Genomic DNA, 19,885 nt, shown 5'->3' on the forward strand with positions numbered 1-19,885 from the left:
CAGATCAGCTTCTTCCGATGGTGTCCAATGTCACTCCTTTCAACAAGCGTATTATGAGACTCAGATTACAGCACTCGCTTGGAGCCTTGTCTGTTGTCTCAGTGTATGCTCCGACCGCGGTGAGTAATGTCTCAGTGAGGGAGACATTTCATTCGCAACTTTGCTCGATGGTTGATGGGTGCCCCGCGAGGTGGCAACCAATGACACTAACAGGACTGGCTATGAAGATTGTCTCGGTCCCCATGGGTGTGGTGACTGTGGTGAAAGTGACTGCATGTTCCTTAACTCTGCAAAAGGTCAGGGGCTGCGAATCGCTGGATCCTGGTTCCAGTGTCCTAAGCTGCATCGTTGGACTTCGTACTCCAATACTGGTGGTGCGGTGAAGATCGATCACATCCTCGTGGGCAGACGCTGGAGGCTGTTGCAAAACTGCAGGATCTACAGAAGTGCTCAGTTTGTGAATTCTGACCACAGACTTGTTGTTGCTACTCTGAAGGTCCAGCTTAGGTCCAGTACACTACCACCTACTAGTAAAATGAGGCTGGACTTGGTCAGACTCCAAGATCAGACTGTTTCTAATGAGTTTGCATGCAGTTTGTGTGAGGAACTTGCGGATTTGGGTGCAAATGCCAATCCTAATGTGATGTGGGAGACCTTCCGTGACAAGACCCTGAAGGTTGCTGAGGGTTGTTTTGGTGTTCCCAGAAGGAGGTGTTTCATCTCACAGGGCACCCTGGATATCATCAATAGGAGTTGCAGTGCACGGCTTGATGGCAACTGTGGTCTATACTGGGAACTGAAAAGGATGGCTGCGAGGGCTCTAACGGCAGATAAGGAGGTGTTTGTTAAGAGGAATCTGTGAGCAAATGACACAATCTGTGGTCGAGTGACCCACGTCCTGCTTACAGAGGAGTCGAAGCATTCCGCACATCTGAATCTGTTCCTCGGTGAGTCGCAGTCAGAGTGGCTGAATGAACGGTCCTTATGGATGACACTGCAGTTGTGACCAGCTGGGCTGGCTACTTTGAGCAGCTGTCATCTGGCTAGGACATTGGATATCTCTGGGTCCACAGTTCTTGAGGCTGATCCTCCAATTAGCTGTGAACCACCCAATCTCACTGAGATTGCACAGGTGGTGAACCAGCTGAGGGGAGGGAAGGCTGCAGGAATCAGTGGTATCTGGAGTGAACTTCTCCAGGCTGGTGGTAAGGCTGTTCTCCTGGCATTAAAAGCAACCTTTGCTTCCATTTTGGAGACTTGCATCATCCCTAGTAACTGAATATTCATTTGTATCTAGAAATCCAATATAATATATATATTAGGGCTGGACAAGTCAACGCGTTATTATCTCGTTACCGCATTAATTAATTAATTAATGTTGACAATTATTTTATCGTGTGTTAATGCAGTTTTTGTTATTATTGTTATTATTTTGAAAGCCTCAGTCTCACTAGCGATCGATAGAGATCACTGATTGTTACAGTGCTTTCAATATGCTTTTGCTAGAAGAAAGTTAGCTTTGCTGATTTGACCTCGATTCCCTGCGCGTGCATGTGTAGCGAAGAGTAAACAGCTTCTAAAATGGCATGTGGAGAGATACCAAAGTGAATGCTCAAAGCAAAATAATCTATGAATGACTTTTTCGTATTATCGCTGAATTGGACTCTGACTGGTCGGACTTTGATTTTGATGCAAGTGATCTGGAGATGAATATCAAAAACGAGTGAGGTATCGGCATCAGCTGGTCCCCAGCTGATCGTGGTGCTGAACACGTTCGTGTAGCTGATGCACCTATGGCAACATTCGCCTGGGAGGACAGACACTTACGATGACAGGAGGTACAAACCATACTGGGTCTTAACTGCAACTGCCACCCCACGCACCTGTCTCACAAAGACAGCCAGGCAGCCAGCCCACCGTGAATTCCTGCTGGCCATCGAGCTCCCCCCGCACAGCTGCTGCTGTCGCAAACTGCAAACAGGCGCCAACAGCAGGCATAACAGGCAGCAACAGACGTTTTATGTTAATTTATGTGTGAAACCATTGCTTTGTGCGCTTTTCAGAAAACTGAGTTTTTTGGAAAAAATATTAGCCCTCAAAGAGTTGCTACTGAACACAGACAGTTTATTCTGCTCCATGATTAAAGAAAATGTTTCTGCTGGTATCTGTTCAGATAAAAAAGAAAACAGATTTAGAAATGTTAACTTGATGTTGCTCAGAAGGTACCTGTTATAATGTTGTGATTGTGGCTCTGGATTCTGAGGGTAACTTGTTTTTCTATAATAAACTAGATAAAACATTAATGCCCTGGCAGTGGCAAATAGCTTTGGTTTTATATTTGATTTGATTTACATTAATGTTTAAGTTGAGATTTACAAGAAATATTTAAACTGCTACTATGTAAAGGAAATACTGCTGTTAAAAAGCACCTTATTTGTTTAAAGTGTTTGCAAACCAAATACACGCAATACACTACTTTTGAGTTCATTATTGAAATTTGCACGTAACAATGTGATTGTTGTGATTGTCTGCAATTAATCGTGATCAGCGCTAACATATATATATATACATATATATATATATATATATATATATACTGTATATATATATATATATATATATATATATATATATATATATATATATATATATATATATATATATATACACAGTGGAACCTCAGTTCACGAATGTCTCTGAACATGTACACACTCGGTATACGAACAAGGCAGTTTCCCTTTCGGTTTGTGCGCACCGATGATTTCCGCACGTGTTCAGTCTCTCCCTGTGCATTCCCTGTGCAGTGAACGAGGGAGAGAGAGAGAGAGAGCGCGAGAGAGACAGACAGACAGACACACACACACGTGCGCGAGAGAGAGAGAGAGACACACACACACACGTGCGCGAGAGAGAGAGACACACGCACACACACAAGTGAGAGAGAGAGAGAGCGAGAGAGAGAAGGCAGTTAAAGAATGCACCGGGCTTGTTTTTAAAGAGACTGATTTGAGCATTGTTTTAACCTCGTTGTATTTAATGAAGACTTTTTTCTATTGGATTTTAACCTCCACTTCACTTCTGTTTACAACGATCGGATCGTAGCGTGCATTGTTGCGATGTTACTTTTCTTGGTTGTTTATCAAATTACGAATTTTTCAAATGTTCATTTTTTTCGCTGTGCTTAAAACTCATTAAAAAAAAGTGTTTTTAGATAGCGGTTCGTAGTGCTATAGCGCGAACACTTGCAATGTTAGTCTTCTCTGTTGTTCAAGGTTTTCTCAGTGTTATTCAATGTTTTTACATTTAGTTTACCATTACGCTGTGCATTCTATGGTGTAATTAACTATATTTGTGCTTAAAAATCTTTAAAAAAAATATATTTACATACAATTCGTACGGCCTGGAACGGATTAATTGTATTTACATACAATCTTATGGGGGAAATTACTTCGAGTCACGACCAAATCGGGTTAAGACCAGAGTTTTGGAACGAATTACGGTCGTGACCCGTGGGGGCTGTTTCCAGCCGGGACGCCAGGAAGGACCAGGAGAGGGACTACACCTCCTCCTGGCCACGAAAGGGCAGCTGCCCTGGTTTGTGTGGGGGCCAAGGGAACTGAGCATGGAAGCTCAACCCTAAAGGGGCCCGTGGCCACCACCAGGGGGTGCCCTGAAGACTATGGAGCCCCGGATGTCAGCACTTCTGCCACACCCGGAGGTGCTGGCGGAAGGAATACTGGGGACACCCGGAGTGCTTCCGGGTGCTCATGCAGCACTTCCGCCACACCAGAAAGTGCTGCAGGAAGCTCATCAGGAGGCACCTGGAGCACGTCTGGGTGGGGATAAAAGGGGATGCCTCCCTCCAATCATTAGCTGGAGTCGGGTGGAAGAGGACTAAGCTCGGAGGAGAGGATTGGAGGCGGCGAAGAGAGGACAGGATTGTTATTAGGATTGTGAGAGGCCTGTAATGAGGGTGTGCGGTGCAGGGGCACTGGATTGTGTGCGTTACAATACCAACTGTAAATTGTGTAAATAAAAAGTGTGTAGTGCTTGAACCAATGGTGTCTGTCTGTGTTGAGGCTGATCTTCCACAGTATATATACATATGTGTATATATATATATATATATATATATATATATATATACATACATACATTTATCCTAATTAGTTATTATCAGCTTTCTGTATAAAAATTTAAAGTGAATACCACACAATTTTTTTACATGTCCTGTACTGTCCATAACAGATTTACACAGCGTTTGAATTCTAGTGCTTGTCTTCAAACTATGTGATTTTGTTCAGAGTTTTTAATATCATTTAATCTCCCAGACACTTTTAGTGTAAAACTGTTTAAGATCTAAAATGGCAATGGTAAAAAAAATATCCTGTTTTGTGATCTAATGTATCTGAAAGGACAACATTGAAATTATCAGTAAAGTATTGGGAGCTTCAATGCTTACAGTGACACCCAAACTCAGAAAATGACACAGCATTGCACATAGTTTTTCATAAAACAATTTGTTCTGGAAAAAGGCTTATGGGGGTAAAGTGCATTTAGGGGCTTGTGGCAGTGTGCTCATATTTGGTGAGAGCATAGTTGCACGCAGTAATTTGGACAAGTGGCCCCAGGGTGTTGATGAGGGCGCTGGTGGAGCCCGCATTCATGTGCAGATATGCGCGGATTGGCTGATTTAGGGTTCCTCATTACCACTGTAGTGTTTGTAATTAAGGCACCTGCATGAACTGAAGTATAAAAGGAGCCTGAATAGGAATGACGGGAAATCAAGAAAGAAAGAAATAAAAAATAAAAGGGTTGGTGGAAAAAGGAATGAAAAATAAGCAGAAGCAGGATCATGGCAGAGCTGGTGTTGCAGTGTTTATGCAAGAGGTCGGAGAGTGGCTTCAGGTAGAGGAAGTGGATGGCACTCAAGGGGCAGAGTCACTCCTGCTCCATGATTACTCAACAGGAGTTCCATGTGACTCCTGATGATTGCTGAGGAACAGTGGCGAGAGAATGGAGCAGGGTTCGCAGACCCTGCTAAATGCCAAGGGATGGTGACAGGGACACAAGCCGGATTGCTGGTAGATGCCTCTCCTTGTTGAAGAGACTCAAAAGGGTGAGACGAAGAGACAACAGTTATAGAAGGAAGCACAGAGGCTCATGACGGTTTTAAAGAGACTGACTGTTTTAACCTTGGCTTTTAATCTATTCATGGATTATTTATAATTTTAAACTTAACCAGAACAGTTTTATAGATTTTATTTAAAGAAGACTGCACTGTACTTTGGACACTTGTTTACTGATAATACAGGCACTGAACTCCTTTGCACCTTTCCTTGCTATGTGTGTGTGTGTGTATCCTGATTGCCCAGTCCATCTTGATTTTTGTCTATTTATGTCCCAGGTTCAAGTAGGTAATGTCAACTACAGGCAACCTGGCCATCACAATGAGTCAGAAGCTTAGTAAGCAAGGCAAGAATCATGACTACATTAAGTTCCAGTCGGTTGTGGGACACACTAATTCACTCATTCACTTGCTCTTCTGCTTTAAATTTCAGTTATAGAAAAGAACACCATGTGGCTTGCTTAAGATAAGCTTCCTGCTTACTCTCCCAGTGTTCTGCTTTATTTCTGTGATTAACTCTCTAGGCTCTAGGTTTTCTGTACAGCTCTCACTGTTTTATGCAAATGTTAAAAAAAAACTCTTGTGTTCTTCCCCTGGACAAGCTCTGGCTTCCCTCTTTTAACAGTTACTGTTCAGCACAAAAACCAAAAAACCCACTTCCTCCAGAAGAGAAAACATCTCACATGAGTGCGCCACAATTAGCAGGTACCTGATCTTAATAAGCTGCCTCAGACCTTGGACTCCTGAGGTTCTGCTGCAAGGTGTATAGAAATTAACCAAATATACATGAACAGTAGTTACATTTAGTCTCCTAGGAACTGCTCACTTCTTTCTACACAAAGGCAATTTCTAGCCCACAGGCCAAAATTGAGCAGATCATGTTTTACACCTTCTCTTTACTGTTGCTGATGGTGGTAATCCGAAGATTCACAATGGTAGATGGGCATCAGGAGGGGTGAAGGAATGAAATGGGACATGGGAAATCTCAGGCATTCTTGAAGAAGAAAATTCTGTGGATTTAAGGGAATGGCTTTGGAAACATCCAGGAGCCTCAACAGTCTGCAAAGTAGGATTGCACTGGATCAGATAATGGGAAGGATCTGAACATCCCTAACTCTAGGAAAGATGGTACTTACCTTATGGGAAACACTTGATGGGATGGCAAAACAAAGATTTTTTTGACTGCATAGTTGACTCACTAGTCAGAAGGAAGAACATTAGAGCTGGTGTGTGTGAGAGGAAGTGGTGAGTATGATCTGAACAAAGCTTACAATATGAAGGCTCAGTAAGTCACACAGCATTACAAGCCTTTTTAATTTTCTCTCTCTCTCACTCTTTCCCTCCCTCCCTCCCTCCACTATTCTACTCTGCGTTTCAACCTCTAGTCTGGAAAAATGACAGTTTGTCTGTTTAACACAATGGCACACTATCACTGTCTGGCAGGTGGCAAGTATTGGCACCTTCAAGTTCAATTCATTATCCAAGTACAAACAAGTTATCCTTGTCAGGCTTTGCTGAACATATGCATAGGTCAAATGGAAGGAAACAAAAAAGTCACATGAGTCTCATATAAAAATCTATCATCCGTGCTCAGTAGACTGAAATAAACATCTGATCACTGTTTAGTGTTTGCAGAAAACTGATGTGGTGTTGCCAAACAAATGTGGGGTCTCCTCACCAGTGATTTAATTATTGCTTCTGTTTCTCAAAATCACAGACATTTTTGTTCCCAACTAAATTCATGTAAAGCGTCTTTCCAAAAATAAACAAAACAGTGACATACACTGCAAAAACCATGTCTGTAGTAAATGTGTAGTTACTGCAGTCTGTAAACAGTTGGAAACATAAAAAAAACAAACAAAAAAAAAATTATGGACATTTTAATCTTTAACAGAACTCTTACTTGAAACACTTGGTTAAAAAAGAAACATTAAAAAGGAGGTAAAGTTCAATAAATTAGAAGTTCCCTTGCACTGATTTTGCACAAAATGAATATTTTCCTAGTATTTATAAAAATAACAGATTTGACCTGGTTTAGTTAATCTATTCTATGCTAGAAAAGATCAGATCATGTTCAGGGAGGCTTAAAACAACTAATAAATCCACAAAAATTTCAAAGAAGAAATTTTAGCTTCATTGAAATACTTGTTGCATAAGAACAAAATAAAGAGAAAATCAAATTAAGCTGACATATTTATCCAAAGGATCTTACAAATCCACAGTACAACTGTTTTCGTGTTTCTGCCCTTGGAGCAGTGGTAGATGAAGTGACTTGCTTTGGGTTGCACAGTGAGTCTGTGAAAGTGATGAACCTACTGTAGATGCCTCATGATTTACAGTTCACCTCTTAAGATGATAAACTACAATGCCTAAACATGTTGCAAGAATAAGAATGAAAACAAGAATACAATTAAGAAGTAAGGCCAGAAGATAACAAAAGTTTATAATCGGTTTATGAATTTTTTACATTTATTTTCATTCATAGCCCACCTGAGGCTCAAGGACCACATCTTGTGTCAAATAATTGAATACATTTTTAATGTAAACTGGACCCTTCACTGTGACTGTTTTCTTGAGTGATGCAAAGGCTACTGTATTGTTTTGTCAGTTGATATACAGCCATGTTCAAATTCTTACTAATGATTTTCACTTTTTTCCCACAGCCTAAACCAAGTGCTAAGTGTCACCCTCCAGTCTGCTCTAAAATCTTACACATCCATCTGTCTCCATTCAAAAAAGTAATTAAATGACCTCAAAAACTTAGAGAAGAAGGATGATGCCCACCACCATTTTCCAAACAGGTTTTCACCTCCTAACAGATGTATGGTTCTTGTGTCACATCAAAGTCAGAACTGTGTTAGCTTTCCATTTCATCCCTACTTCCCATTTAGCTCTGTACTTGCCAGACACTACCTCTAGAAATTTACATAAAATTTAAGAGCTTAAAATACGCACCAAATAATCATCTTCAGGGAACAGGACCAGATCCTTCAAAGGGTCATCTTTCAGTTCAGTTTCCAGCTCAGAAATGACAGCCTCGTAATCCAAGGGATCTAAAAGTTTGGGTTTGTCTTGCTGTAAAAATAATAATAAAAAAAACAAACACATTGTCACTTCATATGTAATTGATTTAGCAGGTTTCAACAGCTTAATTGCTGAACATTCTCAATCACTGCCACATCTATAAATATGACAATGGATAACATGGAGCAATATATATTAAAAATACACTATATGACATTATTACATTCATGAAAGCATGTTATAATCAGAAAAAAGATGCTTGTGCAGAACTTGTGCTGATGTTTTTATCTTGTAGAATTTGTCTAAGAGAAAACATCACAACTAGCATGTGCTGTAACTTGCATTCTAGATTCTAGTAAAATGAATTAGCTACAAACCAAAAAATGCAAATTAAAACTTCTGAATTCAAGATGGTCACAGAAATAAAGAAACAAAGTTTTAAAATAACGAATGTGGCCTCTTCTAAAAATAAGGCCAGTCATCCTATTAAGAAGCTATTACTGGGCCTGTTGTCAGCTGTACAGGAAATGAAATCATCTTAACCATGAACTGGTGCTTTTCTAAAGCTCATCTCTTGCACTGATCAGCAGAAAAAATCCTTTTCTTAAACATGTAAAACAAAAAGGACCACTTGAACACCTTGTATTGCAATATATTGTTTTTTTCTCAGGAACTGTGATATTCTTAACTGATGCTCCTTATGATATACCCCACTCTACTTCTATCCTTCTATAATCTCCTTTAATCTATAACATAATCTTTTACTGTATAGCAAATCCCAGCAGTAAAAGGCAAGCACCCACAATCTATCATCCAGTGAATCTCCACCAGGAAGTATAAAGTTGTATAACTATCTAACTGCATACCTTTATCTAAAGCCATGCAAAAAAAAAAAAAAAAATCCAAACACGGTATAACATCTGTACTCCATACCAGAGTCAATCAAACCTCTTCTGTACTGTTACTGTATGTGACAACACTACTAACTCATAGGCTGTAATGTTGTTGTGAAGTATAATAAAGTTTTAGTGTTCTGAAATCATCTATAATAATACTAGATAATCATCTATCCTTTAGATAGATAGATAGATAGATAGATAGATAGATAGATAGATAGATAGATAGATAGATAGATAGATAGATAGATAGATAGATAGATAGATAGATAGATAGATAGATACTTTATTAATCCCAATGGGAAATTCACATTCTTCAGCAGCAGCATACTGATACAATAAATAATATTAAATTAAAGAATGATAATAATACAGGTGAAAAAACAGACAATAACTATGTATAATGTTAAATATTAACGTTTACCCCCCCCGGGTGGAATTAAAGAGTCGCATAGTCCAGGTGGTGAGGCGTCTTTCCTCTTAATGCTGCCTCCCCAGCACACCACTGCGTAGAAGAGGGCGCTCGCCACAACTGTTTGATAGAACATCTGCAGCATCTTATTGCAGATGTTGAAGGAAGCCAGCCTTCTAAGGAAGTATAACCGGCTCTGTCCTTTCTTGCACAGCGCATCAGTATTGGCAGTCTAGTCTAATTTATCATCCAGCTGCACTCCCAGATATTTATAGGTCTGCACCATCTGCACACAGTCACCTTTGATGATCACTGGGTCTATGAGGGGTCTGGGCCTCCTAAAATCCACCACCAGCTCCTTGGTTTTGCTGGTGTTCAGGTGTAGGTGGTTTGAGTCGCACCATTTAACAAAGTCATTGATTAGGTTTATTGATTATTGATTTAATGTGGGTGAATAAGAATTATAAAATAGTAATTTGAATTTAGGAGCTAAACCTGCAAGTTTATGGTGTCCAATGTCTTAGGCAATACACCATACTGCCAACCCATGGTACATGTCCATAGATTCTCAAACTTTCTACACGCAACCACAAAAAACAAATAGTTCTCTTGTCATAGCAACAATTGCATCATTTGTAGGCAAACTTAGAGGACTTTCTAGATTGACCTGAGGCACAAAATAAAAATTGAAGAAATGAATTAAATCCAGGAACAAAGTAGCCAACAAAACACTGGAAGTACCAGTTATCATCATTCTCCAATAAATCAAAGATCAAGGAAAGTTTTGCCAATCATTCTACAGTACGTGGAGATTATTAATTTCTTCCACAGAATTAAAAGCCAGAAACAAATGTAACACAAAGATCAGGAAATGAGAAAGAAACCACTGATTATCCAGAAACTTGGACAGTGAAAGTAGCATGCTGGTTATCGTATATACAGTACTATCTTTTTTTACAGTACAATGGTTTTTCAACCCATGCTAACGGCCATATTCTGGATCTTGTATGTTTCATTGGTCTGCAGAATGTCTGTACATCTGGTATTGTTATTGGTATCTCAGATCTCAAGCTGATTGAATTTAGTTTCACTTACCCCCTCCCTAAAATAAGTCTCAAATCTGAAATAACCTATCGTAATATCAAGAACATCAATCAGTTATCCTTCTCTATGTCTGTTGGTGCTTCCTGTCTCCATGATGTTTCTGGGTTGTCTTGCCCTATGCAATTCCACATTTTCACAAATTTTGGATCATTATGCACCTATTAAATCCTTGATTGTTCCAGCTTCCTGGACATCTCCATGGTTTACAGAAGAATTGCGTATTATGAAACAAACTGGTCGCCGCTTGGAAAGGCTCTGGAAGAAGACTGGTCTGGCTGTTTACGCCCTGGCTTACACCGAACACATGAAGGAATACAGATACACTTTATTGTATTACACCTGACTTTGGTACTTGTTGCCCTAGATCTCTTTTTAATACAGTTAACAGACTTTGTCAACCTGCTGTTAAAAATCCTTATTTCTCTGTTGGGCACTGTAATCTATTTTTGGACTATTTTCAGTCAAAAATTTATCTACTAACCATTCCTCATCTCTGTCGACCGATCATACTTCTAAATCTACAGTTTATTTATCTAAATTTAACCCCACTACACCAACTTATATTGCTGAAGTAATATCTAAATTAAATCAATCTACCTGCCACATTGATCCTGCCCATACTTTACTGATTAAGGCTTGCACTGACAAACTTTCTGCTACCATTTCTCACTTTATCAACTGTAGTTTCCACCCCTGTGTTGTTTCAAGTGATTTAAAAAATGCTGCTGTAACCCCCGTTTTAAAAAAACCTGGTTCAAATCCGTTACAGCTAAAATTTTATCACCCAATTTCTAATTTTTCATTTATGGCTAAGATCTTAGAAAAGGTTGTTGCTGCTCAACTCAATGATTATTTAAACTTGCATAACCTGCTTGAGCCATTTCAAGCTGGATTCAGAGCACTACATAGCAGTGAAACTGCTTTACTTAAGGTAACCAATGACTTGCTTATAACTGCAGATTCTGGGATGGCCGCTATTCTAGTTCTCCTTGACTTAAGCGCAGCGTTTGATACAGTTAACCATGACATTTTACTGTCCCGACTTTCAGCTATTGGTATCTCTGGTGCTGCTCTTTCTTGGTTCACATCACATCTCAGTGATCGTCAGTACTATGCTTTCATTAGGGAACACAAATTTGCCACTACTTCACTCACACAAGGTATCCCTCAAGGGTCAGTTCTTGGTCTAATCCTCTTTAACATCTATACGCTCCCATTAGGTGAGATTACTCGTCGGTATGGTTTAAGCTTTCACTGCTATGCCGATGACACACAACTTTATGTATGTGTTGTTGCAACTGCAACATCTTCACCTGTTGCACTGACTGATTGCATTCGGGAAATCAATCATTGGATGACAGATAATTTTTTAAAACTCAATCCTGATAAAACGGAAATCTTATTAGTTGGTACCAAATCTGTCCTCTCTATCCTTCGTGGGCAAAAAATTGATGTCAATGGGATCCTGGTTGAACCCTCAGCATCAGTTCGTAATTTGATCAGCTTCTTACTTTTCAACCGCACATTAGCTCAATAGTACAGACAGGTTTTTTCATCTTCGTAACACTGCTCATCTGCATTCTTTCCTCGGTGTGAAAGATACTGAAACACTGATTCATGCTTTCATTACTACCTGTCTGGACTATTGCAATGCATTGTTTTATGGCCTCCCAACTAAATATATCAATAGATTATAGTATGTTCAGAATTCGTTTATTTACACACACTAAAAAATCTGCTCACACCATTCCTGTCATCTATGATTTGTATTGGTTACCAGTCTTTTCAAGAATCAAATATAAAATTATTCTTTTCCCCTTTAAAGCCCTTCATGGTTTAGCTCCTCATTATCTGTCTGAGCTGCTGCTTCCTTACACTCCTGCCCATGCATTAAGATTATCGGACACTAACTTACTCACTGTACGTAAATACAGGTTAGTAACTATGGGTGGCAGAGCTTTCAGTGTGATAGCCCCTAAAATTTGGAATGCTCTTCCTCTCAGCCTTCGTGAGGAAAAATCTATTATTAATTTCAAAATCCTGTTAAAACACATCATTTCAATGAGTATTATTCATTTTCTTGTATGTAATTTCTTCTATCTTGTTAATCTGTTTATTGAATTATAAAGTGTCTTTGAGTGTATGAAAGGTGCTATATAAATAAAACTTATTATTATTATTATGCAACTTCCTATTGTCACTCTGTAGCAATGGGAGTCTGTTATCAATGACAGAATGGCTACCACTAAAAATAATCTCAAAATAGTGGACCCATAACTGAAGTCTACAAACAAATCAGCAACCAGGTAAATCAATAAAAAAAACTATAAAAAATATTAACACAGCCAAAACAGACATAAGAATACAAGACAAGTGTAGTCTAGACAAGAGAAAACATATGAATATAACTGAAGGTGCACATCAGCCCCAGAAACACAATTCTAGTGCTTTATGAAATCTAGCACTTTTGTATTAGGTAAACTTGACTGGGACAAAAAGACTTTGGAAAAGATTCTGTTTACACCAAAACACCATAACAAAATGTACTGCAAACTGTATTTTGTCAAATTTAAAGCTTAGCATTTGGGCTCTTCTGACTTCTACTGACTCCCCAGAATGAGCAGTAACTGTGATAAGTCCATTCATCATCAGATGACAAATCCATGTGTTCTGATGTGTAGTGATGAGATTCAAATAAGAAGCACGACACCAAAAGAGTTATTGGATTTCAACCTAATTCCAGATTTCACATGCTTACTCCTGTTTCATCCCACCAGTTAAAGAAGATGGTCTGTCACTCTGCATTCAGTAGAAGTGTGTGCATGGATGAGTGTGCTCCTCAAGGGGCTGTCTTCTGTCTTGCACCGACTGTACTGGGATACTTGTAGATGTGTAGTGGACTTGTGCATCAGAAAAGAATGTATTACGCTAAGTGCTAGAAATGAGACCCAAAGAAAAAGAACAATATGAAAGAAACCTTCTTTTATTCTTATACAAGTGAATTAAATCTGGAAAGTACTCTGTCAACATAACCTTAATTAACAAGAATTACTAAACTTGCAAACAATGAGCTACCTTGAGAATAACTTGAAATACATAGCCATTAGTTATTCCGCCTAATGTCTCATCCATTAATTATTGATGACTAGTAGTTCATAGTAAGTCCATTATGCAGAGATTTGCTTTACAAGCCTAGAAAAAGTATAAAACAAGTAACACAGATAACAAAGTTGAACTGAAATACAGTCAATGTATCAGAAATATAATGAGCTGAAGAAAACTGAAGTGAAGGTCACAACCAGCTGTCTGGTGGAGTCACCAGGCTGGGGTGCTATTTTGGTTAACAGCCGACAGCTTAAAGAGTGGAATTTAGTCATAAATGCAGAATTAAAAAGAAAATCCAAAAAAACAATACCATCCTGGTATACAATATCCTCAGTGGTTAAAAATGATACGAAAAGCCATGTCTATGCCATGCCAATACAGAATTTGACAGGCAGCAACTGATAGCACAGCATGTAAAAAATACTTCATTCAGATAGTTTCATTTCCATGTTTCATTCTTTTAACAAGCTACAGAAGAAAGAGGAAATTGAAGGTTATCGACCTTCAGTATTCCACCGCAAACTGCAGGCATGCCCCAGTACATTCAGTTAAATAAAGTGAATTCCTGAACAGTGATTATATACAGTAATCATCATCTAACATTTATATGCACATAATGTTATATATTCTGTACATAGACTTTAAATACCTGAGATTAAGTGTTTGACTAATCAGGTTAAGAAACTAAATGGGTATATAAAATTATACTTTAATTAATTAACATTACATTACATGTTGAGTAAGGGGAGGCTTATTAAAATTGAAGTTGAATGGCAGGGTGGGATAAATGGTGTTTTAGAACAGATTTGAACATGGAAATGGAAATGTTAAATAATAAAAACTGATAAACGTAAGCAGTAAGGAAACAGTTTGATGCTTTTTGTATTAAGTGAATTCTTTTTAAACTGATTTTCCCATTTAAATATAATAAAGTTAATTTTGACCTGTCAACTTAAAGCAACACATATTCAACACATATGGCTACCTAAGGAAAATAATGCATTTTGAAAATTAGGGTAGGGATATGAAATGCTCAGTGCCAGCAATGAACAATTATTATGGCTTGAGCTGCCAAAGGTTGACAAAATAGTTGAAGTATTTGAAGAGCAAAACAAATGTAGAGTTAAAGAAACAGGTGCAAGTAAACCAGAAATTACATACATAAATAGTGAATAAAAACCAAGCCAGACAAAAACTGTTCTCAAAATAAAGAGGTAAAGTTTTCAACCATAATGACCATTCTTTTCCCCAATATTAAAAATCACACAATTTTTTGTAGGGAGTTTGTTTTTATCCAAAAGCATGCTGTTATCTTAAAGTATGATGGACATCTTGACCATCATGTATGGTGCAACATTAGATTGTGTGTCTGGCAACCAAACCATTGTTAAAAATAATATGGCCTTGAAAGTAAGTTAAAAAATGGCCTTGTGGTAAAGCAAAAATAATAACAATAGTTTTAATAATAATTATCTACTGTGTAATAAAACAATACAGTCTGTATGTGTGTGTTTCAGATCCCTTTGAATAATTTGATTGGTCGGTTGGGCTTTAGTCTGATTGGTCAGTTTAGTTGAGATATAATGGAGCATTTCATCAACAATAAAGTGAATCAGGTACCAATTGACATTGGGTCACAAAATACTAATGAGGTGCAAACATGGATAATATTAGCAAGAATACAAATGATGTTTTTACAACAAATAAAGGTAGCTCATCTACTATCTATACTAATTAATAAAAGGCAAAGCCCTCACTGACTCACTGACTGACTGACTCACTCATCACTAATTCTCCAACTTCCAGTGTAGGTAGAAGGCTGAAATTTGGCAGGCTCATTCCTTACAGATTACTTACAAAAGTTAGGCAGGTTTCATTTCGAAATTCTACGCGTAATGGTCATAACTGGAACCTGTTTTTTGTCCATATACTCTAATGGAGGAGGCGGAGTCACGTATCACGTCATCACGCCTCCTACGTAATCACGTGAACTAAAAACAAGGAAGAGATTTACAGCACGAGTCAAACACGGGAATGAAGGTAAATGACTTTAAATTTTGAGTGTCTTTTAATACTGTGTAAGCATACATATTAACACATGTGCAATTAAACGTGTGCATTTACGGGGTGATTTCTCAGGCTTAAAAGCTCGCCTTTTATTAAAAAAGTAAATGCAAACTGTTTTCATTCTGAAGGGCACAAACCACGTTGGATTTTGTAATGATAGTTGATTAGTAAGATCTATTAAGGGATACTTACAGAATGATTAGTAATGCCTGTGAATGCCGATGCAAGTAGGAGAATGGGCGTGAACTAAAGAACGAATAGTAACATGTACAGTAAATGTCTCTAAAGTCTGTCTATTAAAAAGTTATTATATCTTTCAATCCTGTGTATTGATTAAACTACGAACCTAACAAGATCACTACATGGTGTCAGAAGTGGCGGATTGGAAGAGGAATGTGAAGAAGAGGTTCAGCTTTTGAACGAGTCTCGTGTCTGTGAGTAACCCGAAAACATGGTCAGAAAGCGCTAAGACGTTCTAGCAAAAGAGAAAAAAAAATATGGAAGGATTACAGCCCCCACCAAATCTCCAGTTAAAGGGAAATGTAGCTGAAAATTGGAAAAGATTTAAACAGAGATTCGAGTTGTATCTTGCTGCGATTGAAGCAGATAGGAAAAGTGAAAAAATGAAAGCGTCTATGCTTCTACATGTAATTGGCGAAGAGGCGCTAGAGGTGTATAACAATTTTCAGTTTGAAGAAGATGGAGACAATATGAAATTGAACAAAATAGTTGAAAATCCCATCAGTTATAGGTGAAAATCCGCGATATAGAAAGACCATATAAATACACATTTTTATAGTTTAAGCCTTAAAATACCCATCCCACATGCTTTAAACACATGTAAACTTATAAAACACACTTTGTTAACACATATGATATGTGGATGTCGGGCTAGAGAGTAACATCTCTCTATTATAAAACATTTTAAGTTCATGCAAGACAAGGCAGTGAGACAGGAAAACAGCTGCTGTACAGGCTTATTGACACGCAGAGCGACAAGCAGCACAAAGTCCACTTCTCCTTAGCGTGCATTCAGCAAGCCCGCTCCCCCCCTTCCTTCACAACGGGAAGTGGCAGGAGCATACCGCGCCTCGGAGAGGGAGGTTTGAGCGAACGTGCGTTCAGCCCTCTCACCCCCACACACACACTCCTCCTCCTCCTTCAGAACGCGCAAAGCGACAAGCAGGCACTTTGGCAGAAGCAGCACAAAGTCCACCTCTGCTTAATGTGCGTTCACCTGCCCCCCTCTTCACAAAGCGAGTGGCAGACACATCAACGTCTGATCGCTGCGTGTAGTGTTGCTCTGCGGTGTTAAGAGTGTAGAAAGTATTTAAGAGCATAGGAAGTGTTTATAAGAGTGTTGGAAAGGTTAAAAAGAGAGACAGAAAGGTTTATAAGAGTTTGGGAAGGGTTTATAAAGCCTTAAAATATATATAAATAATACAATAAATATAGGTCGGTACTTCACGGATTTTCACTTATCGCGGGGGGCTCTGGAACGTCACCCCCGCGATAGGTGAGGGATGACTATTTCTGTTTTATTTAAACCTTTTAAGTTCGTATGCATAGCCCCATTTGGCTATTTTAGTTTTTTTTTCTTTCTTCAGTAATATTTAATCTCCTTAAAGAAAAACAACATATGCATTTTACTTTTTTTGTATCTCTTTAGTAATATTTTAGTGTAAAAGAATAACCAGTATTTAAACCTTTTATGTTACTTTATAAAGTTATTTTACACAATGTTGAAAAATTAATTAATACATATTTTGGCAGCTGCTGCTTTAATTTTCAATGAAATGAAAAAAGCTCTCCAAGAGAAAACCTCAATGAAGAAGAAACAGTTTGCTCCTTTATAAAGGAGAAACCCTCATTTATAAAGGTTTGCTGCAGATGACTTAATTGAAAATAAATGAATAGTTCCTATGTGTATAATACATATTTATCTATTTGATTTATGCCTTTATTCCAGCAACTTGCAACATCTGAGATACAATTTGTTACATTACTTTTGTTTTTTGCAGCACAGGCAGGTGAAGTGACTTCCTCAGGGTCACACAGTGGTGTCAGTACCAGGATTTGAACTGACAAGCTCCGGGTTTGCTGAAGTATTACTGAAGAAAGATATTTTTGATATTCAAAAAGTGGACAGCAGGTGAGCAAGGTACTGGAAATAACAGTCTGAGAAGCAGGGCTTACGGTAACACGATCAAGAGAGAGGAAGTGCCAGGCAAGAGAGATTGAGATACATGAAGGTCAGTCTGGTCAGGTCAGATTGGGAAACATGCACTGGTACAGCACGTTGCTGTGCCTACTACATGACGAAACAGCTCGGGATTCTGGTTGGCAACTCCCCAGGAGACATGCAGTCCAGTCCCACACTCCAGAAATGACCATCCATCTGCCGTAGCCAGGTGTAGCAAGGGGCGTCTGCGTGGCCTGGTCCAGCCGCTCGGGTCCTCAACAGTGAGGATGCAAGGAATGTGCCTCATTTGGGACTCCATGGGTGACAAAGTCAAACCAGCGGTACCTGAAGCTACCCGTAAGTAAAATATATCAAATGTCATAGCTAGTAATGAGATAAATAAATAAAATAACATTCAGATGGTTCCATTCATAACAACATTAAATTTAGTGCATTATGACTAAAAAAATAGAATTTGCGTTTGGTATGTTACATACACTGCCTGAGATTAAAAAAGAAAATATGATCTTGTAAGTATTTAACATAAAATACATTCATGTAGAATATTAAAATAATACAAGATGATGTTAAACAACCAGACCAGTAAACCTCGGAATCACTTGACATTTTAGTCATTCAGTCAACCTCAAGAATGAGCCATGTTCTCTGGTGGTATGGTTTACAGTTCCAATACTGTATGAGTTTCTCTGGAAACTGAAGAAGTATTTTTCAACAGTTTTTCTTCTAGAAAGTAGAAGAACATATGTGTCACAGAGGGGAGTGGACTCTACTGTAGATATTTGCCACGACAGTTGTGGTCAACCTATGTACATCTATCACTGAACATCTCTAGACATGTGGGAGGAAACTGCGAGTAAGAAAAGTGCAATGAAGACATGATCAGAATACTCTCTGCAAAAAAAGGTCAGGCATTGGATGTGAATGCACCACAAAGGAGAATTACCGGTAACTAAACTTAAAGGAATTTGAATTTGAAAATGCATTGCCTTATTTCATTGCTATTATTTTTAAAAATATATAGTTAATGTTTACCTCACTAGAATCAGTACAAGAAAATGCTGGCAACACACTCTAGTGTCCTGGGGAAGCGCTTGCCAAGATAGACACATGTTCAATAGGACAGAGATGAATGTAGTTGGACTGTGAAGGCAAACCAAAAGTATTTATGACAATTTAACAAATGTAACAATGTAGTGCTGGGCGGCCATCAGACCAACATGGTAGGCAGCATAAAGTAGCTCCTTGGACCTGTGAGTTGATTGATAATGGTTCAATGAAACCTGACAGTAAACCTCACTAAATAATTTCACATTAAGTATTAAGCTGATAGTTATCCAAAAGGGAGGGAACTATTTCTTGACTGATAATTTAATGCAGAATATAGGGCAAGTCATATAGAAATATATAAATTTAGTGTCTACAGAGACACTTAAATGTATCTGCATGTCAAATTAGCACTATTTTGGTTGGGGAATGTTTAAAAGTTACTTTGCCAGGATTGCTTTTCTCATAATGTCTTTATGCTCTTCCTTTGTTAGACCTTGGAGAAGTGTGCACGTTCAATTATAAAGAGACAAACAAGGATTTTTGTGAGGTCCTCATACTGGGCTGCATGTGGTATTCCTCCATCACATTTGTCAGATATAATGAAATGAACCTACAATAAAAATTGCGTACGCATCCCACATAACACGGGAAGTGGGCACTCTCCGAAGGTGTGCCAAATAGAGAATGAAAAGTCTTATAGCAAAATAAACCTCAAGCGATATGGTGGTGTGGGCAATAGACTGTGAAATAACTAAGAATGTAAAAGACAGTTAATGGAAAATATTAAACACATTCAAAGAGGTTTTCTCAAGAAAAATATAAGCTAATTTATTAAAACAAATGCTGGCAACAGAAATGTTTAGAGAAACTGTATGATTCCACTAATTGAAAAAAATGTG

The 19,885-nt window shown here is 38.4% G+C and overlaps 1 protein-coding gene across 1 annotated transcript in view; it reads right to left on the reverse strand.

The window, feature by feature from the left end:
* Positions 1 to 19,885, reverse strand: part of dock10 (dedicator of cytokinesis 10) — a 264,702-nt gene that overhangs the window by 207,970 nt on the left and 36,847 nt on the right. Inside the window, 1 exon segment of the mRNA XM_028794429.2 lies at positions 8,084 to 8,203. Within this exon segment, the coding sequence (XP_028650262.1) occupies positions 8,084 to 8,203 (120 nt within the window).

Source organism: Erpetoichthys calabaricus, chromosome 2 (assembly GCF_900747795.2).
Source record: "Erpetoichthys calabaricus chromosome 2, fErpCal1.3, whole genome shotgun sequence".
Taxonomy (NCBI): domain Eukaryota; kingdom Metazoa; phylum Chordata; class Cladistia; order Polypteriformes; family Polypteridae; genus Erpetoichthys; species Erpetoichthys calabaricus.